Source organism: Pundamilia nyererei, unplaced genomic scaffold (assembly GCF_000239375.1).
Source record: "Pundamilia nyererei isolate P.nyererei 1_Seehausen unplaced genomic scaffold, PunNye1.0 scaffold00013, whole genome shotgun sequence".
NCBI lineage: Eukaryota > Metazoa > Chordata > Actinopteri > Cichliformes > Cichlidae > Pundamilia > Pundamilia nyererei.
In genome coordinates, this window is record NW_005187414.1 from 795,415 (window position 1) to 820,907 (window position 25,493).

Below are 25,493 nucleotides of genomic sequence, written 5' to 3' on the forward strand. Positions count from 1 at the left end.
CACACATGCACACTTAAAAACAGGCTCTGGTGACCAGTAAGGACAAGATCCCAGATGTGTTGGCAGCAGGAGCAGCACAGCACTTTTAATTTTTGCAAATCAAAGGATGCACAGTCTCTGCACACATGAAACATAATGGAGTGCTGTGCTCATTTATTCACAGTGACAACAACATGCTGATTAATACGATTCACAACAACAAACATCCAGCGTGTGTGCGTGTGTGCGATTCGTTCCCGTATATTTAAACGCATCGACCCAGGTAGACGTCCCAGCACTGCTCACCGATCACTTTGGGTCGTGGCTCGGAGCCACAGGGCTCTTCAGACACCGTGACGTTATTCCTTTAAAGTAATTACTCCTCCATTACACTGTCAGTAGAATCTGCATTCTTTTATTCTACTTCCAATCACTTACTAATGTGTTTTACAGTCAGTGTATTGATCACCGACCTCTCTGTTGGTGTAACTTACACAAACACTACCGTTGTTCCCTTATGGCTCATTCAACAGTTCACTGAGATCCCTGCTAAACATTTACTTATTTACATTAGTTACAAATAAGGAAATGCACTACTTTTGTAGTTTTAGCACCAAAATCTATTTACACAATGGCATCATTGGTGGCATAATATTCCCTTTTTGTGAAAGCTGCACCGCCTTCTGCTCTACGATGGCTGATCACGTTGCTACTCAAAGACATCGTGTTGGCTGAGTACATGATTGGTTTGACCAATCAAATCAAGAAGAACAGCAAAGCACATGAAACTTGAAGAACATAATCGTCACGTTCAGTTGCATTTCCCTCGCTTTGCTCTGTTTGTTGTAGAAGGACAGTTTGAGGTATTGTAAATGTTTGCATCCAGTGGAACAGCTGTGGCTCAGGAGGTAGAGAGGCCAGTCCACTAATCGGACGATCATTGGAGCCTTGACTCCAGTCAGCACGTCAAAGCGTGCGATAGACAAAGACAATTGGAATAAAGCTTTGTGTGAAAATGGCTTTAAGAAAAGCACAATTTGGATCGTCCACTTATCACAGTTTCTCATTAATTGCTTAGCAGAGTACAAAAGTGCTTCATTTGGAGCTGTAGTTGCCTCCTGAGCCGTCTTGCACAGATGTGTAGATGGTATTCACATAAATGATATTGCTGAGCCTAAAGACTTCCCAGAGAACCAGGATCTAATCCCTCATTTCTACGGTCGCAGAGCCTTTCGAGAACCAGAGCACATTTTGACAGGTTTGAGTGCCAGTTGTTGTGTAGTGTTATTATCAGACGTGGAGTCATTTCTTTGAGAACCATGGCAGACACAGACTTTGGACTGCTTCTGTTTCATTACACATGATAGGCTCTCCCGTTGTCCAACATTGGAGCCAGCAGTTTTGTGGTACCGAGCTCGTTAGCACCAAAATATTTTAGCATTAGATGCTGCTTGAGCGTGATGGCTTTAAATATTCTGCCAAATGCTAAAAAAGTGCATAAACACACATCTTTATAGGTTATTTAACTGCAACTACTGTCTGGAAAACATGAAGTAAAGGTTAGTTGGATTTTTTTGAAAGTCTAAAATGCCGCAGAGGAATTCCCACCAGGGGACCGGAGGCAGTGTGCTACTTCAAAACATAACAAGTGTATACATGGGGTGATCTCACCTCTGTGTCTTGAGTGCCGAGATAACTTCATGGATAATCAACAAGTTCTACATAATAGTCTAAAAGAAACATATATGTCAGCCAGTAGGTCAGTATCTCTTTGTGAATCTATGATCTGCCGTTTTTCGCCGTCTCTTCTTACGCCGTCTCCCGGCGACACCATCAAAGCAGGTGACCATCATGACGTTGGCCTTGCAGAGGCTGACCTTGCGCTCCAGCCGCGCCGTCACCAACTCAAGTGCTTCCAGATGCTCCAGGGAGTCCACCTCGAACGTCTGCCATAGGTCGACTGGGGAAGGACAATAAGGGTCAGTGTGCCGCGTACACTTCTGTGTTACTGTATGAGCAAAAAGGAGGATGAATGAAATCGTGGAGGTCAAAGTTCACATGGTAGATTTTTCTCAGACCTACAAAAGTCATCATTGCATTACAAAACATTCTCATACTGTAAGAACTGCTTTGCCAGCAGGGCAGTTTGTTGGTGTGACAGCATCACGTGCGCTGTGATTAAAGCATAATATAAAATGTCACATGCTGGTGACTAATGGTGCTAATGAGAAGTGTGGATGCTGCTCCTGTAAAAGGAGGCTACAGCCTGCTGCATATAACAAGCTGATTACTTGCTTATTCACTGAAGTGCGAGCTCAGATGATTAGTCATTGAACCAGTTAATCAGCTGATTGCTCATGTTTTAATCATTTCAGTCACCTTTCAAGCAAAATCACCCAGTTACAGAATTATGTCTTCATATTTATTTTATGGCTGAACTATACAGAAATGTTACAACAGGTCCTACAAAACGATACGATACGAGATGAGATGAGATGCTCTCCATCTGTGTGCAAGCCTAGCACAAGCCAGAACAGTAAAGTACATTTGTATTGTAGCCTGTGTTTTATAGCCTATAATGGCTGAGAGACCAGTGTATAAGCTGTGTACCAGTATGTCAGAATGTTGGCACCAGATTTGCCAGATACACATTGCATAGCTACACTAGAGTTAGCTCGCTAACCAGCCCGGGTGTTTATTATGGTGTGAACACAGACTGTACATAAAAGATGAACACAGCTTCTGAGTCTAAAAAATGAAGCCATTGAGGAAGTGCCTTAAACCTGTATTACCTATCACGGCCAGCAGAGGCGTCCCTGTGGGTACATACATGTTATAATGAAGTCTTCTCTGTTCTCTTGCTCTAACACCATTAAATGTGTTCTCCTGTGAACTATATGGACTCAGCTGCTACCAACAAGTCTTGATGACTTTAACACTATGGTCCTTCTCAGAGTCAGAAAGTAAAGTCCAGTGACTCAGGGTAAGCCCGGAGGCTAGCCTGAGTGTGCAGCGCTCCTCGATTTCACGGTCAGGTCGGCCACGCATAGCTTCTGGTTTCAAAAGTTAAGATGAAGGTAGTGAAAGGTTAAGGTTCACAACAGGACTTCATTGATACTGAGCGATTGCTGATGGATATGTCCGTGTTTTTATATCGTCTGTGTGAAGTTTTGCTACCTAACACCGTGGCTAGCTGGTTAAGCTCATTATCAGTGTCACTGGCAAAGTACTATGCAAAGATATATATACAGTCCTTAAACTGAAACGGGCTGTTTTACACCTGGAAAAAACCCAAAACAGAAATCAAAGTTCCAAACATGAACTCAGTGATGACGATGGCTCCACCGTTGTTGTTGATCACGCCAAAAATTGCCTGTTTCAGTTTGTTTTTAATGAACTTAATGCCCATTTCCTCCTCTTGCTTGTTGCCATTTTTCAACTGGTCTTAAGCTTTTGGGACTGTATATATTTGCTGGTGACCAGTGGACTCGTTTCTGTTAGATATTGTTGCTCATTGTTGTCGCTGGAACTGAGAGAGACATTAATGGAAGGCAGGGAGAAGTGTGGAAGCCAAAGGCTGTTCGAGGAAGCTAAATCTAGATGACGACTGCTCTTTTCAGATATTAGCAATAACAGTTACAGTTAGTTTTTAAAGAAACTCCACTGACACTCGTGGTTCCACGTGGCGGGCTCCAGCATGAGGCGGCGTTTGGCCAGCTCCAGCTCTCTCCTCAGGTTGTTGTATTTGGCTCGGACTTCGGAGATCCTCTGCTGACGGTGCTCCAGGAGCTTCAGCTTGGCGCTGAAGCATGTGGGCCCCTGAAAGCAGAAACACAACCCTTTTCACTTTTTTTATTTATTCAAAGATTTTTAAAACACAGCTGAAATTAAGTAAATTTAATTTACTCTCACCATTTAAACAATGAGCCCTGGAATACTGTATGTGAGTACTTTGTAGGTTTTAATGAAAAACAGCATCCACCTCTCAGCTGCTCTTCATATAAACATCATGTTAGGGCAGAGATGGGGGGAGCATGGCAGTCGTTTGGGGGTGGGGGGAGGGGGGGTCAATAAATCCATATTTACAGTTTTTAAAATCTGGTGTTTTACCTCCATTCTGCTCTGCTTGTTCTACGTCTTTGTTCGCCGCTGCAGCACTGACCCAGTTTACCCCATGTGGTCATTAAAATTGTATCAAAGTTGCCTGAGACTGGTGGAGGCAGGGAGGCGTCTCACGGGGCCAGACCTCTCGTCGTGGGACATTACGTCACCACATGGACCCTGTTTTGCTATCAAGCGCATTTTAAATGCCAGACGGTCTTTTATGCGAGGTTTACACAGTCAGCTTATCAAGCATGCTCTTCTTCTGCAGCATCGTGCAAAAATACTCCCACGAGTGGGAGATGTTTGGTCTCCTAAGACATTTCTGTCTATGATTTACTCACGACGGACTCCTTTTGTATTTCTCTTTATGTTTACTGGATTCATATTCTTCGGACTACGTTGCAGAAGGAAAAAATGAGCCACATTTATCATCAATCATATAAGAAAACAAAGTTTTATGAGACACACGGAAATGAATATGTGTTAAAGGTATGAAGACCTTGTAGCTGCTCAGTACAAACACAGGGTTAAATTGTGATTTGCTCAATAACTCGACTTCCAGTTTTTGGAATATAATTTTCATGAGTTAATCTATGACCTCGAGACACTGGAGGCACCTCATTATTACTGTCAGTAGTGCGTCGTTGTTGTTTTTAAGCACTTTTTGCTGTTTAAAAATACTGTAAAGTATTTGTGTTTCTTATGTTGTAAATTTGCTCGGGACTCTTATTCCTTGTTTATTCTAAGCTTTGTGGGAAGCTGCACGCTGTCTGTCACTTTGCTGCTGTAACGCGTGAATTTCCCCAGTGAGGGACAATAAAGGATATTTCTATTTTATTTATCTTATTCTACTCTTATTCGCTGTGTTCTGTTAAGTTGACAGCATAGCTGAGGTTTCTCGCCTCACAATATCTGCGGCGTCTCCTCAAATCTCTGCAACAGAGACGGCAGATCATTTCAATTTATTCCATTTAATATATCAAAAAATGATATTGTGGCAGCATTAACGCCGGTCCTTTTACTCCATAACAAAAAATGGTTACTTACCATTTCGAATACAAAAAGAGAACTAACTGAGTTCTACGTCACAAACAAAACAACAACCACAATCCTGTTTTTGTGGCTGTTCTCGCTCGTTGCTCGCAGAGGTTATAAAGGTCATACTGTTTATTATGTAATGCCCTTTAACCTCCAACAAAAAAAAATCTAAATAAACCCAGCACCTGTTTGCCAGCACCTGCTCTTTCCTGCATCCTCTGTACATTGTCGATCTCATAGACCTTGATCTCGTAGGCCTCTGGGATTCCTTGATCCATCCAGCGAGACCGCAGACCGCTAGCCGAGCGTCTCAGGGTCAGAGGTGAATCATGGGAAAGGTGGCGCTGCTGAGTACCTGGAGCCAAGAGCGCCAACACATGTAAGGCAGAAACACATGTTAGTGGACTTTTCTTGGTTCTTAATGTGAGTGTTGAGCATTAAATAGAAAAGTCACAGTGAGTCACGCATTTACAGACGAGGCAGCTACAGCAGGAAACGATTCATGAGCTGCCGTATGTGGTTCCTGCTGGAACAACAGTTTGCCTCGGGCCAAAGTGCAGCCGCAGAGCTGCCAGAAGTCAAGACCGGAGACACAATTACTGCAACTCTCAGTTTGAGTCAGTCTGCCAGTGCAGGAAAAGATAGTGAGTGCTTTATGTTTTCAAACTGTAGCTTTTAGTTACAGAAGAGGACACATGAGGACAAACTGAGCGCACGCACAAAAAGCAGTTAACGGTGTATCATTTCAGGGACTATTTAAGAGTCATATACTTATTCAAGTCGTGTCTCCTCTGCTGTTCCATCATCATCACAACAGTGAGTGTGTTTGCAACATAACTCTGTTAGCGTGCATAATCACGCACACACCCCTCTGTGTAACACAACCACACAAACGTTTTCTGTTTCCATCAGTGAGAATCCTTCCTGGGTTCATGTATTAATGATGCGACTTCCTACACAATCTGGCTTTTAATGCCAGCGAGGAAACTGGGTCTGGCTGCGTCCAGCACACATGTCGTCTTTCATTAATGTCACATTAATATGTTATGCAGTCAGATTATGAGCCAGCCATGTCACCATGAAGCTGGCGTTGGCGAACAGCGGCGCTAACGTTTGCATAAGAACGTCTGCTTTGAGCTTCTGTTGGTTTGTTTTTGTTTGCTTTATAAATCAAACTTGAAAACTTTCCAAAAGTGAAAGTCATTTAATTCATTACATAAAAATCGTAGGCGCTCTCACCTGTACCACCTCGTCTCCGAGACGGCCGGCCGCTGCGAGCCGCGCTGAGGAGGGAGGCGCTCCTGTCGCTGACTGAGTCTCTGGCTGAGGTGCTGCTGCCTGTGGCCTCGCTGTCCCTCACCATGCTGTCATAGCCACTGCTCACCAAACTGTTTCTGTTAGAAAAATGCAGGGATGTCTTCCCCATAGCTGGTGGTAGATCGCCGCTCAACACGCTGGTGGTGTCACTTGCGTGCCCACTCAGGTGATCGGGCATGCGGGGAGATGTCAGTTGACTGTACGGGGAGGGCAGTGAGGTCGTTTGGTCCGATCCTCCTGTAGTGGGACTGGGGGCCCTCTCCTTGAGAAAGTCTGAGAGGCGACCGTTAACAAATCCCTGAATGGCAGATTTTGTGGATGAGGATGTGGAGCTCTGGCTTGGAGTCCGGCTGATAGAGCGATGAGACCGTGGAGGGGAAGAGGGGAAAAAGGAGGATGTGCGTTCGTGGCTGACTGTTTTACTGTCTGGAGACAGACTGGCACTATGATTGATGGAGTCCTGCAGGGTTTTGTGGGAGACGCCGGGATTCTTGATGCTAGGAGCTGACGATCGACGGACTTTGGGGCTAGACGTCTTGAGCTTTCCCACAGCAGAAAGCTTGGAGTGGATATGCCTAGAAGACTGAGTCGCAGGGTTTTCAGACGGGAAAAAATGATGTTCAGACCGAGGATTTTTCCTCGGGCTCCTGCTGGCCCTCGGAAAGGTACAATCTCCCTCAAAATTGCCTTTATAGCCAGACTTACAAGCTCCTTCAGTACTTCCCCTGGAGCTTCCCCTGGAGCTCACAGAAGCGTTGCTGCCGCCTCTTTCTAGGGCTGGAAAGTCTCTTGGGATCCGCCCGAGAGAGCTCGTCCGTCTAGCCAGCTGCTGTAGTTTGGCACTGAAAAGCCTGCCACTCTCCTCCATCGGTGACCTGAGCCTCCTGCTTGTATTATCACGTTTTACTGCTGAAGTGGATTTATCAATCACAGATCCAATACCCTTCCTGAAAGTAGCACCAGGATCCTGTTTGAAGTCTGTTCCATATCTTTGAGGAGAGGAAATATAGAGGTTGTGGTTGGTGGGGGAGTGCTGCCTCGCCTTCCTCCTCTCGAGAGTTACCCTTGGGCTGCAGGGAGTGGATGATGTCAGCCCCCTTGAGTCTACGAGGTGGGCATCCTGGTGTTTGGCACTTTGCCATGCTCGAGGTAAGCTACCTGTTGAATAGGAGCAAAGGATGGTTTCTTGGCAACCAGGTGACTCACCAGTCCTCTTGGGTGTATCTCTGCATGTGATCTCAGTCCCCTCTGAAAGCTCTGCAGTGTTCGAGGAGTAAACATGCCCACGGTCTCTGGGGTGGGCCTTGTCTGTGTTTGTCTGCTCACACGTTTTGTTGTCTGGAGGTTTATTACAAAAACTGAAATGTTCTAAGACGACTGGCTCATAAGACATTTGGCTACAAGACTTGTCAGTCTTTTTGACATGTTTCTGAGAAGCCACAGGTGCACACTTCTCCTGAAGGACCTCCCTGTCTTCTGAACATCGAGCTGTATTTCTTTTGGACTCTGATTCTGACCTGACTCCTGCTAAAGTTTCACAGTGACTTTCGTTGTCTTTGGCACAATCCAAGTCACAGTCCAAGTCTGTATTAATCAACATGGGGTTAATAAATGAAGGCAACACCCTTTTCTCCCTTCTGACTTGATGCTGGGACTTTTCAGTGCCAGCAGGATGAGCAGCAGAGCTTTCGGGAGCACCAGAGGAGCCTGGAGCTGCAGATTCCTCGCTGACGTTGCTGATTATCTGGATTGGCTGAGAACTAGCCGAGTCTTCAGCGTGTGCCTGTGAATGGGCTCCGTCTCTGATGCAAATAATATTTCCACCTGTCCTTGCTCTGTCGTACGCTCCACTGATGGTCACCTCTTCTACCATAGAGAAAACCAGCTCATCTTGACCTTTTAAGTCCAGCGGCTGCTGAACGGTCACTGTAATCGTGGCTTTCATTTCCTTAACATCCTGTTTGGGGTGACTGTTTAGGACGTCTCCGAGTACAACACTTTTAGCCAGGGAGTGTGAAGAGGAGCACGTAGAAGAAGGAGATATGGGGGAGCTTTTGCCAACTGGTGAGGTCCTTTTGTCTGTTTTGAACCAATCAGCAGTTTCAGCTCTGTCCTGTTTGTGTGAAGGTTCAAGTGCAAGAGAACTGGCCCCTGCCGTGACCTTTGCCTCCACATTAAAGCGCTTGGAAGAAACCCCATTACCTGACTTAAGAGTCCTGGTGTTAGAAGGCTCAGAGCGGCAGGTCGCGTTCAGACCCAGAGTTTGATTGAGCAGTTCCTCGCTGGAACTGGTGGCACTACACTCCTCACAGTCGTACAAACCCGAATCTTCTCTCTGAAAACTGTCTCCAGCACCGTCTGTTTGCTTTTCTCCAGCAGAGGTCTGACTGCAGCTCAGCCCCTTATTCAGCAGTGTCTGTGGAGCTTCAGTGTCTGCACGTTTTACAGATTCCTCCGGGTGCTGTGACTTAACAGTGACATTATTTAAACAGGCACCTTTTAAGGAAGATCTGAGCACATCCATGGTCATTTCACTTCCATCGATGCACCCCAGACGTTCTTGAAGTTGAGCAAACGTGTCACATTTGAGACAGTCCCTCTCTGGTTGCTTCCTTTCTCCTTTCAAAACGTCGGTTTGCCCCAGAAGAGCTGACTCTGTCGTCTTTTCTACTTGCAGCTGAGGAATTCTCAGAAGCTCCTGGAGGAGAGCAGCAAACTCTGGGTCGTCCAAGTCCGCCTTGTTAGGGTGCAAAGACGGTATGATTGGTACAAACTCGGGCTGCGCCTGCCTCGGGGCTGATCTGGGGTGGACTGAGCCGTCTGAGTCTATCTGGATGACTGTGTCGCAAGACTGTTCACTACTGGAGCGTTCATCCAGTTCATCACGCAGGCGAAAAGGACGGATGTCGACGTCTACCTCATCGGTAGAGTGGAACGCCCGCAGGGAGAACGACTGCAGCCCTTTTTTTTCTCTAGTCAGACTCCTCGCACAAGGAGAACATGAGGTAGACTGCTGTCGGATGAAGGTGGATGATGCTATTAGATAAGTCTTATAAATCCAAAGCAACATTCAACAATTTTGGGGTGCTAGATAAAGAGTGACATGATTAGACTCTGTCATTTATACTACCTTCGTCCTCTTCTGTGTCCTGCGAAAACGAGAAGCAAGCTGGATGGTAGAGAAGTTCTCTTGAAGGTGTGCCAAAGAATCCATGATTTGAGCAATTACTGTAGTGTGGCAATTTGTGTGGCCCAGGGACTCTCGAAGGAGCAACGTCAACTTCCCACTCCTGCAGAAACAGTGCAACGTCATGTGAGTGTCTGTGGTCGCAGGTTTAACTGCACCAAAGTCAGAGTAAACTTTATTGTCATCTCTGCAAATCCAGTGCAGCATACGAGCCGACGAGGCTCCGGTTACATCAGCGCACAAAAAAAAGCTAATAAATCGACATAAAAAGAGAAGAAAATAAATAAATATCAGAGCTCCAATAAGAATTTGCAGTTTGGGGTGGTTTACAGTGGCCTGTGTTGCAGCTTGTAAACCCGGAGTATAAACAGGTTAAAGAAAACAAAGTTCTTAATGAACAAACAATTTTCCTCCTTTGTTTTAGATTCTTACTTGTTTGCGGTGCTTTTCTGTCCACTTAGAAGAGACAGGACGATTGGGCCCAGCTCAGAATGGGGGGGTTTATTTTTGTTGACACCCCTCATACCGCTACACACGTCTATCATGGTCAACTTGGTGGCGCCGCGGGAACCTACGGAACCGATACAGTTGGACTTTAGAGGAGGTAATGCAAAAAGATTTAACAGCTGCAAATCATAAAATATCGAAATTCTAGAATCAGTTTCTGAATATTTCACTGCAACCTTTTCCAATGGTGCTGCTCTCTGTACGTGGAGGCTGCACGTGAAGGGTGAAGAACATGATGGAGCTGTCACACAGGTACGTAATAAAGTCACTGTGCCGACGTGCTGCGACGGCTGCATCCAGGAGGGAAGCAGCCCGCTCGGCAGTGGGGGCCTTCACCCGGTTGTGCTTGTGTAGCTGAAGGAGAGAAGAAGCAGATGCACATTTGCTGTAAAATCAGCCCTTTCATCTGTTACATTTATCCCACTGTTGCTGATCACTGTTCATTTTGAAACAGGTTCAATATTGTTAGAATGAATCTTGTGTCATTCGTCTCAGCAGCAAAACATTCGGGCTTCAGTCATTCTTCAAGTGTTGACTGAAAGAACAGAGAGGATGTGGCGCCCACACACAGACACGGTGTAATCAGATATAATGTGCTGTGCAGCATAATAGGTTTCCCTCCCAGCACCATTATCTTTTCCAACACAGTGCCGACCATTATTGTCTAAATAAAGATGAATAAAAGTTTCTCACATCCAGAGGGCACACACTCACGCCAGCTCGCAGGCACCACAGACAACTAATCTAACTAATCTAGTTGGCATGAACGTGTAACGTGAGAATACTGTCTCCTATCCGCAGGAAACAGTATCACCTTTGCTCCCTGTTGTCTACTTTGGGTTTGTGTGTTTGTGTTTATGAAGATTTATTAGACTTTTATGCCAACAACAGTAACTCCACTACTACAGATGTGGGTCACTGGGCCACAGCGTGCCGATGCAGAGGTAAGGGAGGCACAGGAGTTTAACAATCCCTTCTCTTAATGGTAAAAACCTTCAGTTCTACCTGGACTCCGTAGACTGGGTCCTCCTGGACTTTAATGTGGGCTTTCGGGCTGTCGTGGATGCTGCCTAATGATGGAACAACTTCCCCCAGCAGATCCCTCAGCGTGTCCTCCTCTCCGCAGCACAGTTCGATAGCAGACACTGACACACTGAGATCGGTCCACGTCCTCTCTCTGCGGCGCTCGATGGCGCTGTACAGCCAGGAGATGGCACAAGGAATCAAGCCGAGCTTCCCAATGTTCTCACCACTGCCCACCATGCTGGACCAGGACCCTGAGGTGGAAGGGGAACACATAGATGCACAGATTTTCTATATATAAAAATGACGTTTTTGCAAGACTCGATTCGGTCTTATGAAAAATGAAGTGCACCCCAAGATTCGATAGCTTGCAGCTATTATAGACCATAATCATTAACTTAAACCAATTGATTTCTGTATGAGTGTATCAGCCTTCAATGTTGTGTAACAATTGTTGTCTTTACAACATTGCTTAAGTTCATTGAACTTTGCAGGCATTTGTTTATAAGTTCTACTGTGGGTCACCTTGACTGTTGGGGGTCATTGCCTGCTGCATGACACAGCTTTAGCTGGCTGAGCCTCACATTTGTCTCTAGGTTAGTTTGGAGTTTATGGTGATTATATGACTACTATATGTTCCCAGGTGACTGCATAAGCCCAAATCCTCATACCTCCACCACCGTGCCTGACACTTGGTATCAGGTGTTTATACTGATCTGTTGTGTTTGTTTGGGTTTTGGCTCAAATGTTGCTGTGTGTTACAGCCAAGCACCAACATTTTGCTGTTGTCTGTTCAAAGGACACTGATCCTGAAAGCTAAGCCACGCTGCCATCCAAACAAGCTATATGTTTTCAGTCTTTCTAGCAGTGCCTTAATGAACTTTAACTTTAACATGCTAACTGAGGCTAACTGAAATGTAGCTCTTATGCACCGTCTAAGCATGGGTTACACACATTTGGGTGACCTTCTGTTAACCACACCTGAATGCTCCAAACCAGCAAACTGTCAAAATGTGCTCACACCTGCAGATCATCAATGAATCAGCTGCAACTGACTAACTGCACCTTCTTGCTAATTAGGGATCCCTCTGTGATTCTTTGGTGTGCACTTATTAAGAGTGTACTTAGTTGGACTGTAGGCCGCCTTGAGTCCTTTGAAAACCCTACTACATATGACATGAAGGTATGCATCCACATTCACAAATACACAGTCTGAGTGGCACAATCAGTTTTTATATTATTTATGTCTGAAAAATATACTAACCATATCAATGCAACGTGTTGCTGTCAGAAACAGTTTTTCTGGGCTGTTTAATAAATAAAATCACAGCTTCTGCTGTTCACGTGCGTAACAGGAGATACAAGTCGTTTATTCCACTTAGCAAGGGAACTATTTTTTTAATTTTCCAAAAAAAAGCATCATCAGCCAGAGTTAGTTTTTGGGTAGCTCAGCTAAAAATGATTGTACGTCTGGCTTCTGCACGTGTGCTACCAAACACAATGGGGCCATAGTCGTAGCTGAGGCCATGGGCTCAAAATAGTACACACCAAATAATGAACATCGAACTGTAACATCTTAACACTGAAATAAAGGCAGGGGAGGAGGCGTGCTGAAAACAGCACATCACAGAGCACACGTTCACTTGCAATGCACTGCAGGCAGAAATGACTGAATAATAAAAGATTTCATATCAGTCATAAAAAATATCTGCAAGATTTTATATATGGATATATAGATAATCAGATTTATAGCAAAGTCTTGAAATGGGGCTAATTGCAGGAAAGCATTGGCACGAACAAAACACATCATATATAATCTCACAAGAATAGACAAATAAATGTTTTTATGGACCGATGCCATATTGTGTCTCTTTCTAGTGCACTTTTGCCCCACATTACTCTTGAGTTATGGGCTTGTTTCACCCTATCTCGTCTTATCCAAACTCTAATTGAATGAGGATAAGAGAATTGGTTTACTCCAATTAAAGGCCGAGCGGCCGTTATTCAGAGAGAATAGTATTCTGTGGAGGAGATTGATGCCCCCCTGGCTGTGGGCCACATGTAGTCTGTACTGGCCAACTAATTCAATCAGATTTACGGAGAGTGGCGTCATGTGAAAAAGCAGGTCCAAGGAGACCCTGTCCTTACCCTGTGTGTGTGTGTGTGTGTGTGGTGGTGTGTGTGTGTGTGTGTGTGTGTGTGTGTGTGTGTGTGTGCTACAAATCTATTAAACCCCTTTACCGCTAAGTGCAGGGCTCCATCTCTCTAATAGCAACATATCACAGTCCACTTTGTTTGCAGGCCCTTCTGCTCAGCGCTTCAGCAAAGTGAAGTGAAATATTTGCCTAAAACGTCAAACAATGGGAAGCTTTTACAAACACATGCATGCTGTATAACTGATGATCAGGCTTTTATTTATAAAGTAACAGGTGAAGGATGAATAACTTAAAGGGAAATGTTTGTTTGTTGGTTTTTTTTAAGAGCAAAAAAGAGAAAACTGACTGGGAGAGGAGACAAAAGACACGAGGAGGCTGGAGATTTGTATCGAGAGGACAGAGGGAGTTTGAAGTGATAAAGAAAGGCTGAAAGATTGCAATGGCATAGAGGAGGAGGTGGGGCGGGGATGATAAAAGCATCCCATTCCCATCTTGAGATTTTAACCCATGGCCTCTCACAAGGACCGATTACTCACCCACATCAGCACAACCCAAGCCCAGGACACAGGCATCGCTGCCGCTGAGCACACAGCGGATGACATCAGCCAAGACGCCTGCACACACCTCGGCCTGGTCGAGAGAACAAAGGACAGCGAGCAGCTTGTGAAGAAGCGCGCTCGGTACAGAGCAAGAGCAAAGCAGAACGGGGATGCAGACTGATTCCCTTGGGCTCAGATACTGTAAGCAGAGCTTGGATAAGGCTGAATGTAATTGATGGACTGTGTAATTGTGGTGACTATCCAGGGCCTATCAGTTTTCAGGTCATCAGACAGAGAGAGGGAACTAACAGTGTAGGATAAAGAGGAGGGAATATGTGCTGTATACATGTAATGCTACACAATCTACTGTCTGCCAACCTGATCACCATAGAAACAACTAAAGTCATATTTAAATGCTTTGCAACAGAGCCACACCTGGCTTGACTCCTGAGGATATGCACTGTCAAAGGTGAAGGTCTTCAGCTGACTTTTGCCATCCCTGCCCAGTGTCATGGTAGCACGCTGATGGCTTTTGGTGACCGGCTCCACTATGGTTACTCTCTTCTTGGACGGGTCGATCCGGAGAACAGGTGGTTGGCCTTGGCTCTCTGACAGCGATGGGTTCACCCTCAGCACGACTTTCACCTGTTCGCCAAAGGAAATGGAAACAGAGTCGTGATGAAATTTAGACACAGTACAGAACAAAATATCTGTCCAACTGAAAAATACTGTATGAAAAAATAACAGTAAGAACAGCTGTCATGAGATTGCAAAGAGCATGAGCTTAATCTCAAATTATTATTTACCCAAAAATGCAGTTTCCATCAGCTTTAGCTGCGCTCTGTGTTTGCTGTATGAACTGTACGCCCTGCTGTTTGTGGGAAATTATCAAATATCAGAGGAAGGTTGGACATACCCACTGCAGCATCAGCACCAACCCATTCTCACTCCCAGCTCATCAGATATGGGTGCTTTGTCAGAAAAGCCTTCCCATTCAATTATAGGAGGTTACACAGACTCAAGCGTCCTCAAATCACAGAGCAGAATTTAGAGTCATTTAAATGCTTTTATTTTACTTTCATTTTTAACCTGAGTTTGGGGGGAAACAGCCATTCGTGTAATGCTGCTTTGAAGTTTCCATTAATCAGGGAATCTATAATACCCGAGTAAGACTTCTAACCAGCCATCAGTACTGCATGTGAGAGCTTGTTGTAGCATTGTGAATATGGTAGCACGCTCTTGTTGATATTTGGTAAAGCAACACTACGGATGAGCAAGGCTTCATAGATCCTCCAGCTGTTTGTAGCGTAGTCTTGTTTACAACCTGATGGACTGAGCATAATGTCCAGGCTGGTCTTAGCCACAATTACAGCTAATTAACTAAAAGCCACATCACCTTGTGTTGTAGCTGATACAGTCTGCCCCATGCCTAGCACAACGATTGCTGGTCACCTGCAGCCAATTTAGTATTTCCCGTGAACCTAACCTCGACAAGCATTTCTTTGGACTGTGGGTTTAAAAAACAACAACAAAAAGAGGTCTTTCTTGCTGCAGTGCTAGCCACCATATCATCATGGCATGACGCTACAGGCAAACTGTAAAATGTCTGTATTGTTTAATATTTAATGCTTTAACCTCATTATAATGGCATTATAATGTATTTGTTGCTACTGTCCAGTCTAAGCTAAAAAGCTGAACGCTAACATGATGCTAGCATGTAAATATACAGTGCTAAATGCTAGCAGGTACCAACAAAATGAGATCTTAATCTAAACGCCAATGAGGCAAGACTGAGCAGTACTATGTCGCACATGGAGCCTTTAGGAAAGAGCCAGACTGTTTTATCTGAAAACTCTACAGTTTATTAAATGCATAAAGGGACTAGATACTCTGCTTTTACTGTACAGCGTGTATGTATGCTAGCTGATTTATGTGCAGACCACAGACAGCAAACAGCAGCGATATGGTGTCTGTTCTGTTTATGCATTCTTTTTTTTTTTAAACGTATGATTACCAACAGAGGTTTTTGACTCCAAAAACAGCTGCTGAAGAGTAAAGGAAAAGTCAGACTTGTGCTCTGAGCCCCTGCTGTTCAACAACAGGCGGCTGAAATACTGTCTAAATCCTCAGCTGGAAAAGAGAAAACCTGGGCAGAACAAAGTGATAAATGTCTGAGTATTAGGGCATCTTTGAGATCCTGAAGCAATGGAGGTGAACTTTGTTGAGCTAAACAGACAAACTGTCTTTGGACAACCAGTCGCCTGTTTTGTAAGGACATCAAATATAAATGAACTGACAACCAAGAATAAAATGGTGAATTGAAACAAAAGCATATTACCTTTAGGCTGCAACACACCACATGATTCAGTCAGTGCAGCAACTACACAACCGCCTCATACATCATACATCAGCTGCATGACGATGCATTCCTCCTGCTGTATCTCTGCATGTCGTGACATTAATTCCTTAATGCACATCTCTGGAGGAAGTCTGAGATTTAGCGGCTTTAAGCTCTTAAATCGAGTTATATCCTGATTCTGACAGGCTCCTAACAAGGCTCACAGGTCTTGGTCTGCAGGAAAACAAGGCAGCATATACCAGACACCGCACCCTATTAGGGCTTATAAGCCAATTATAAAATTGTTTTTTCTGAATTCAGGTCTGCAAGACTGCAAGTAGATGTATGTTCTGACACCCACTCAAATGTGGTTTTCCTGAAAATGCACAGGACTGCATTACACCATGATGAGATCATCCTACATTGACTGAATTTGAAAAGCCATTTTCCATCTGCCACATGAAGGATTTTTTTCCCTTCCTCATGATTTTAATACCTTACGCAAGAAGTGGTTTCTTAACCATATTGAACACGTGTCAAACTCTTTTTATGAGGGTTAAATTATTCAGGAGAACCATTTGCAAGCTGAGAAAATCCTCCTCGACTCGCACACGCATGCATATTCTTGCACGTTTAGATGTACAAAGCTGAGTGCTCAAGCAGGTGTGGCCGGCGGTGTGGTCTATTTGAGCCCTTATCTGTAACTCTAGACTACACCCAGGAGTCCATCTATGAGACGAGGGCAGGGCCCCCAGCCATATTGATCTCCCCGAGTTTCTCTCCCTGAGGAGGTGAGGAGAAGGGAGGAGGAGAACAAGATGGAGACATTAGCACCACATTACAGTGTATCACAACGGACGGGTGATATAGGATCTCGTCCAAATTGACTGAGATCTCCTTACCCCACAACACGGATGGTCAAAACGCTTCCAAGATGGTGCCTGTGGGCTCTTTGTCGATTCGTCACCAGTCCAGGTTTATTCTATATATTTATACCTCACAATACAGGACACGTAGTTGCCCAGTGGCGTATTTCATAGTGAAACCTATATATATTTTCCTTTTTAAATAATGCATGCAGGATGTCTGTGTGTATTATAAAGCAGTCAGTAGATGCTGCACATTATATCCAGTGGTGGCCGTCAGTTGATTTATAGCACTGCATTAAATCCATCATGTTAGCCTGATGTGCAGAATTCTAAGTACACATTATAGCAAAGCAGAGCACAATTTTTGTGATTGATCCTATTGCTAGTAATATGCCATGAAAACACTGTACACTGATCAGGATAACACTTGAGTGAGCGAAAAATCTTATTGACTGTAATTGTAGCTTGCTTAAAATGATGAGCCAGTATTCTGCCAGTGATCCATGTATGATGACTAACCCTTACTGTGCACTTCACATGTTACACCTCGTCGGTAGTGGGTTGGACCCCCTTTTCCCTTCAGAACTGCCTTAATTCTTCCTTGTAGATTCAATAAAGTGCTGGAAATACTTTGGTCCATAATACCAGGATAGATAGGCTCTATTAAGTTGATAGCTGGAGAATGTTGAGGCCATCTGAGTGAGCTCATGGTCAAGAAACCAGCTTTAGATTATTTGAGTGCGCTATCCTGCTGAGGATACTGCAGGGATGGACGTGGTCAGCAACGATACGTGTGTCGCCCTGTTGAAGAGAATATCCCCCACAGCACGGACTGAACCACTGATACAAGGCAGGACAGATCCATGCTTTCGTGTTGTTTATGCCAAATTCAGACCCTACCATGCGACTGCTGGAGCAGACACTGAGACTCATCAGACTGGACAATATTTGTCCAATCTTCTGTTAAGGAACATCACTGATTCCATGTGAACTGTAGTCTCAGTTTCCTATTCTTAGCTGACAGGAGTGGCACCCAGTCTGCTGCTTTAGCTCGTCTGCTCAAAGGTACATTATTAGTTACTGTTCTTACTGTCTTGGAGCAACTGTGACCACGTCATTTCCTCTGGGATTAAAAATATATTCTGATGTTGTAGGTTCAGAGAGGATTTTCAACCATTGCAACCAAGATATCGAAGATATCGAAGATATCTTGGTTGCTGAGGTACTGTTACCGTTCTATCCACTCTGTGCAACTGAAATGCCACTGGTTGGATATTTTCTCTTTTTGGGACCATTTCCTGTAAACCCAGATATGTTTGTGAGGGAAACTCCCAGCAGAGTTTCTGAAATACTCAGACAAGCCCGTCTGGCGCCAACGACAATGTCCGAAATCGCCAACATCGCCTAAGTCATCTTTCTCGCCCGTTCTGATGTTCACTTTGAACTTCACCAAGTTGACCTCACCGTGTTTACATGCCTGAATGCATTAGCTGCTGGAATGTGATTGGCTGACTAGATATTTCCGTTAGTGATCGACTAAACAAATGAAGTTCCCGGAGACTTTAGACTGTTTTCCAGTCTTTCTCCCTTCGCAGTGCTGATGCAACTGTTGTTCAACGAGATTAGCTCAGTTTGACTTATCGTGACGGAACAACGCAGACACATCGAAGCATAAATACAAACAATGACATCGACCACTACGGCGTAGGCTGCTCACTCCATTAATAATAATAATGGATTGGATTTATATAGCGCTTTTCAAGGCACCCAAAGCACTTTACAATGCCACTATTCATTCACTCTCACATTCACACACTGGTGGAGGCAGCTACAGTCGTAGCCACAGCTGCCCTGGGGCAGACTGACAGAAGCGAGGCTGCCATATCGCGCCATCGGCACCTCTGGCCAACACCAGTAGGTTCTTGCCCAAGGACACAACGACCAGGACAGAGGACCCGGGATCAAACCGGTGACCTTCCGGTTACAGATGCGCTTCCCGACCCCCTGAGCCACGGTTAAGATAAGGACTATAAATTAAGCATGGCTACTGCTCTGACAACCACACCGCCAGTGCTGAAGCCTTTTGGTGGTCTATACTAGAACAACAGCGGTTGTTAGCAGAACATTACGGTTGGGGAACCTTTTATCTAAGGCTCACACATGTACACATTTAAATTCTGATTCTCTTGTGAACTTTCTTTTTAGCAACAATCAATGAGTGGTTGGTTACAGTTTTACATTTTTTAGTCAGACCTGCATAAGCAAATTATAAAATGCATTTAGGCCTGCAGCAGCGTCTCATCGAGGGAAAATAAATAAATAGGCAGGCGTGCATTTTTATCCAACCCCAGTGTAAGTAATGGTCTCCAGCCTGGTGATCACTAAAATTTCTGCTTTGTTTTTGCTTCATGACACATTTTAGTAAGTGCCTAAATTATGTTCTCTCCTCCAAGTATCATAATTGATGGGATTTCTGAGCAGTTAATGCGTTTCAGTGTAGTACAGATCAATTTGATGTGCTAGAATTTGAAGTCTACCTTGCCAACGCTGGGCGAGTCCTTGGTTCTAGTGGCAGCTTGCAGCAGGCAGGTGGGGACGGGCGGTGGGTTTTTCTGGATGATTTCCCTGAAGCAGGTGGAGAGTTGAGAGGGAGCTGGATCAGAAGCATGGCCCTTTTTCCTCAGTGTCAGGCTGAGCTTCTCAGCTGCCCTACGGGAAAGAAGTGAGGGGGTGTGTCATTGCACGGAAACTCCTGGTGCAGCCAGTACAGATCCTTTTCAAACACTTGCCGTTATTTGGTGTGCATATATTGGCTTACCTAGTCAGAAAGGACATAGCTGCAGTGTTGGCGATGGACACCACTCTGGATATGTGCGGGATCTTAGAGGTGGTCTGTACAGCCCCGACATCCCTGCAGCTCTGATAGGCATCATCTGTAGCCTGCAGGGGGAAAAAGCTCATTAAAAAATCCAAATGTGTAATTGCACTGCAGCACCCACTCCAAAAGGGGCTATTATCACGGGAATTACTCTGGGGAGGAACATGAGGTGGACGTCTGTGTAAGTAGGGCACGCAGGCTGAGAGGAGCACGCTGGGTTAACATACACCGTTAGTCATATTACAGATGCAGCCAACTGCATTTGGAGTGTGAAGGATAGTTTGTGAAGGCTGCAGTGACTGCAAAACGTGATTCAGATGTGACACATAGTCACATCATCACTCAAGCAGCCTTACACGAATATATTCCAACACTCCAACGCTCCAGCGTGGGCGTTTAGGGTTCATTCATGAGTTCACAGTGTGTGTCTGTGTGTGTCTGTGTGTGTGAGCGGCGTGGTCGACTCTGCACGCAGCTCGACGTGAACTCGTGCTGCAGGCCTCTGAGCCAGCAGCGGCTCAGCTCGTTCTTAAGGCAAGATAACAAAGTCAACTTTTGTTTTCATAGCATCACAAACGCAAAGTGCCAATTAGTGCCAGAGGAAATCTGCGGTCATTGTCGGGAATGAGGAAGCCAGAGATAATATGGATAATGCACACTTCCCCGAACCCTCCTGCTTTCTGCTTTTTGACTCGCGTCTTCTGTTGTAATCTTTTTTTATCGCTTCACTTTCCCTTGCTCCAATTCCTCATGCGGTCTTTTATGATGTCTTGTTTTCCCCTCTCCTTCCTCGTTGCCCTTCCTTCCCTTCAACCCTTTCATTCCTTGCCTCCAATCTTGCACACTTCATTTCCTTCTCTCCTCTTCTTCCGTTCTCCCTCTGCCCTTCTTTGCGTCTCCTCACTTCTCGTCCTACGCTTTCGCTTTCACCGAAGCTGTAAAAACCTCAGTTAATCTGCTCTCAAACTGAAACACGTACGAATCATTTCTTCCACAGCCGTGCACAGTACAGGAGCGCTGTTATTGTCACATTTGATTAGACGTGCCTTCAAAATAACAGTTTTTAAAAGAATCTCTGAAGACTCCTTTGGTCCAGTTAAGCACTCCTTAGTATTCTCACATAGTGATAGCACGGGCTGATAAATTGAAATTCTCAGTCATTTTTCAAACAATGGCTCTGTTATTTCAGACAAAAGTACACAAAGCAGACTTTCTTCCTGGATGGTGACTGCCACTTTTGACAACTGCTGCTAGCAGATTTTTATCAGCTAGCTAACTCCGGTAGTGCTAACTCTCAGAGTTGAGTGAAAATGCAATCTAGAGCTGACTCCGTTTTTTAAAATGGTAAATCTTTTAAAAGGACCTTACACAGATGCTTATGATGTTAAGAAGGATTCTAAAAATGTGTGCTATCAGCATGTAAGGTCACACTTTATTTTATGCTAACATTATACTCAGATCCTTAAAAGCTCAAGCTGCCCCGTGTCTGCAGTTCACTAAGTATATATCAAGAGCTTATTATCAGTACCAGAAGCAGGACTAAGTTTAGATTTTACGATTAGTGAATGGAAATCAATTTTTAGCTTTGGCAGAGACAAAGCGTGACAGGGATGCTAATGTTAGGAATAGCTCCTTTAGTGAATATGCTAGCATGAAATTGTCTTTGTCCCTGAGCTGTTTGAGAGAGCTCCCGGTAAACCTCCACCCTTGAAGCAATTTTACACTGTAGACACCCTCCTAAGATATATCTATATGCAGTTTACAATAACATTGTGGTTCAGCAAAATGAAAACTGTGATGCCTACACATATTATCTGTCAACCAGGTCAAATATAGTCCCAGAATCTGTCACTAACTACATTAAATGAAGGATTTGGGGTATTTTTAGTTGTTGGCTTACAGAGAAAATGAGCCAACTGAGTAAAGAAAAGTCAGTTCTCAGTCACCTTGTACAAGTTTATAATCTTTTTTTATTGGGGACTTGGGAAGGACACGCTCAACCACCTTCTATCACACTAATGCATATTTCGCCAGCCGCAGTGTTTAATACGACCGTCCCTCTATTGATCACAAGTGCTTTTTGACCGGCCGGCTCTTGCGACAGAGGTAAATCATGACCCAATTCCATTCCATTAGCAAAAGTACTTTTGAACAACACACTCAGCCACGGGATCGAAATAGGCTCTGATTAGGCCCTATGAATCACTGGCTCGCTGACACGTGCACCCGTAAAGGCACACATTACCCATATAGCTCGTTAGGAGGGTATGTGAGATTCAATGCTAAGAGAAGGGCTCATAGTGGTACCTGACGGTAAGGGTTTGTGGTGACACCATTAGCTCTGGATGCAGATTTAGAAGCCACCAGCTGCTGCTGCTCCTCCACCCAGCGGCCCATATCAGGGTTGGGGAGCTTGGGCCCCCTTCGTCTGAGGGTCTGTGGGGTCCTTTGAGGCGTCCTGGGGCTGCGTGGGCTCTGAGGAGTGTGGCTTTGATCCAGAGCCTCCCTCGAAGCCCTGTCTCCTCGCTTTGCTTCAATTTGTCCAAACAGTGAGCCAGTGCTGAGGCTGGCTTCAAAAGAAGGCTTGGCTAATGCCTGACCCCGGCTCAGAGCCACATGGATGGCCTCTTGCTTGAGCTGGTACAGGTTTGCACCGCAGGCTCCACACTCCCCCTGGTCTCTTTCTCTGAAGTCCGTGGTGGACCGACTATGGACCCGGAGGTTTTCATGAAGAAATGCCGACAGGTCACTCAAGTCCTGCACAAGTGAGAGAACATGGCAACAGGAGTTACAGACAGGAAAAACCTTTGCTGTTTATAGTACCTTTTTATTATTGCACAACACTCGCCTGTAATTGACTGACAAAATAAGATAAGTCGAGCGCAATCTTCACATTAGGACACAGTAACAGTCTAATCTGCTCTGTTTGATATCTGGCTGTATGAATGATCACTGAGTATACGAGAACAGAGTCACGGGAAGCCACTTTCTACATGGAGGTATTGATTAACACTGTCTTTATGATCCTTAACAGCCCAGTGAAAAAACTGTGTTTACTGCATCTCACGAGTGGATGGAACATGTCATAAATCTCAGTTCACTGGAATCTCTCGGAGACTAGAAGAAGGGCTTTTTTTGTCTGAAACAAAACAGGAAAAGCGAGACGTCAGTGTTTGTGTGTCTTTTTTCAGCCAATATTAGCATTTTGCTGAATGTCATGTCATCACTGTGTTACTGTAATAGACAGCTGCTATCTGGATTGGATGTAAAAACTCCAATTTAATTTGGAAAAATCTGACAACAGGAGGTTAGAACAAGTAAAATCGTGCTACTTTAAAACAGAGATTTTGACACCTGAGGTTCAGGTCTGGCCCGGCTGTCACAGCTAACAAGAAGGAATCAAAAACCATCATCTTGTTTTTCATCCTGAGAAAGACACGCACAGCAGCATCCAGCACGCACTGTTTCTCCTTCCCTCCTACACACTACAATGACCGATGTTCCCTCACAGGAGTTCAACAGGAGCTCTTAAATGTTGCAAAATTTCACTCAAAGCCTAAACGTGCTGAAACAGCTGGTGCTAAATAAACTTCCCTCATAAATAATATATTGGGATAATAATCCTGATGTATCAAAGAGGCAAAAATAAGCCAGACTGAATTTCAGGTTAGACTGATGACAGATAGAGTATAAGGTGCTGCAGAGACAGCAGCAACTCCATCTTAACAGATGACGTTATACACCCATGATGCTACTGAGAAATCACGCTTGGATCAATAAACCTGCGAGCAGCTAGATCTGGCTTATCAGATTTCTACTGACCACGTCTGTGGCCGCACGGTGCCTCCCATCTTCCTCCTGCTCTCCCTGTGGTCTCCAAAAACATGACACGCCCCATCCCACTTAAGAGGACAAAAATAAATAGCCTTCCCTCAATGGAGAGAACTGTGGAGATGACACAGGGATGTCGCCATGAAATATTCATGGCCATTTAAAACCACTGGCGCAGGAATGTCACTGGTTTACTTTGGCGAATGATGGATTTTGGTGGTGATGAATGTGCAAACGTGCACGCTTCTAAAAGGAAGCACCGAAGGTCCCACATGAGCCTTAGAACACTTGTTAAGCATCACCACTATAGCCTCAAAAGGAACTACCAGTTATGCTTCTGTGTGACATAAGTGTCATAAAATGTTTTCACAGCAGGTTTATTAGAGTTTATCGGCCCTCGCTGAAGCATTCATGTCTGCTTTTAACATTTTTCATGCATATTTATTCTTTCAATTCACAATATTCATACCCAAAGAGGTTATTTGAGAGGAAAAAGCAAGTTTGTGAATACTTTTGTCACTAAATTGCATCACAAAAAATATGAATGTGCATTTCTTTTAATTAATGTAACAAATATACACCAGTACCACCTGCTGATAAGCATCCATATGCTTTCAGCTCCTGTTTCATTTCAGTTACGTGTTGTCTGTTGAGTCCAAACACGAAATTTTTTACTGCAATTATATAGACTGCTTCGAAAGCACACGGCTGCACTGTCACGACTGCCACTTGATCCCCATCACAGTATCATTGTCACTGACCTTGCAGGAGAAGTGATGGTGAACAGCCAGGCTAAGGGCTTGTTTCTTCAGAGCAACAAGGGTCGCTGAGCACTTCTCGCAACGAGCAACTTTCCGATCGGACCTCCCAAAGCCGGGATTCGCCGACATGGAGCCTCCTCTACATATAGTCCTAAAGGACATGGTTGTCCGGATGCGGTCTCCTACAGATCCAGGGAGGGACTTGTAAGACGGGACATCGTCTGCTCTCTGGCACATATTCCGATATGGGTCGCCCCTGGACCCTCCGGCACCCACAGGAGAGGGGCGCTCCTTGGGCTGGCGGTCCTTCCCTGCGGTCTCAAAGTGATGCTGCACTTCTGCGCTCTGAGAAATAAATCATGATAAATAAGGATGTATGTGGGCTTTGGCAGGGGGAAATTAAATATCAATCGACTTGGACTACTGTAACCACACCCAAGTGTTTTGTTTTTTCTAGTGCAACAGTACTCTCAAGAAACTCTAAACCCCACAAATGCTAACAAATTTTGCCCAAAACGAACAAATCGGACTTACCCAGAGACCTCCTCTGATCGAGGCTGGAAACCCCTCTCTTCCTCTTCCAGTCAGAGATGACATGACAACTTGTAAATATTTAAAAAGATATCCGAACAAAGGCGGGGGGCATTTTCTGTTATTGTTGCCAATCCTGGACCTGGTGCAAAAATATCCACTGACGTGAACGCCTAAAAAAACAAACTACAACAAGCTGAAATGCTGGGCACAGTCTCTAAGATGTGGAGTGATGGCAGTGGCACAGTGGAGAATGAGTGAGAGCGCACGGGAGAACACTTCATGAAGTCACTTGGCTATTTATTATAAGCTCCTCGGGGAGGCAGCACGGAGCAACTGCTCGGAGAAACCTTAAAAAAGGAGCAGGCGGCTGAGTGTTTGTATTTCTTGACGTGATTCATGTCCTACATACTGTCGCTGTCCCGCAAATGTCAC

The 25,493-nt window shown here is 44.8% G+C and overlaps 1 protein-coding gene across 3 annotated transcripts; it reads right to left on the bottom strand.

Moving 5' to 3' along the window:
- Positions 1 to 64: 64 nt before the first annotated feature.
- On the bottom strand, positions 65 to 25,298 carry kif26bb (kinesin family member 26Bb). 3 transcript variants are annotated; one of them, XM_005724810.1, is made up of 15 exons: positions 25,062 to 25,298; positions 24,528 to 24,872; positions 22,243 to 22,692; positions 19,876 to 19,997; positions 19,595 to 19,766; positions 14,286 to 14,495; positions 13,848 to 13,941; positions 11,138 to 11,409; positions 10,309 to 10,486; positions 10,058 to 10,196; positions 9,569 to 9,728; positions 6,361 to 9,448; positions 5,307 to 5,476; positions 3,648 to 3,798; positions 65 to 1,939 (listed from the first exon to the last, which is right to left on the bottom strand). In XM_005724810.1, exons 1-15 carry the CDS (start codon positions 25,122 to 25,124, stop codon positions 1,740 to 1,742), a joined length of 5,814 nt encoding a protein of 1,937 aa, XP_005724867.1. In that variant the 5' UTR covers positions 25,125 to 25,298; the 3' UTR covers positions 65 to 1,739. The 3 variants fall into 3 exon arrangements, with proteins under 3 accessions (XP_005724867.1, XP_005724866.1, XP_005724868.1); XM_005724809.1 differs by having other exon boundaries at positions 6,361 to 9,451; XM_005724811.1 differs by having other exon boundaries at positions 1,827 to 1,939; positions 5,321 to 5,476; positions 6,361 to 9,451.
- Positions 25,299 to 25,493: the final 195 nt, after the last annotated feature.

What these genes read in the sequence shown, in the direction of transcription:
- kif26bb (XM_005724809.1), bottom strand. Translation starts at nt 25,124, where the DNA reads ATGTCATCTCTGACTGGAAGAGGAAGAGAGGGGTTTCCAGCCTCGATC. An exon ending in GAGCAGGTGCTGGCAAACAG is followed by an intron (nt 3,799 to 5,306) that starts GTGCTGGGTTTA and finishes TTCTGCTTTCAG; the next exon opens with GGGCCCACATGCTTCAGCGC. An exon ending in CGCCACGTGGAACCACGAGT is followed by an intron (nt 1,940 to 3,647) that starts GTCAGTGGAGTT and finishes GTCCTTCCCCAG; the next exon opens with TCGACCTATGGCAGACGTTC.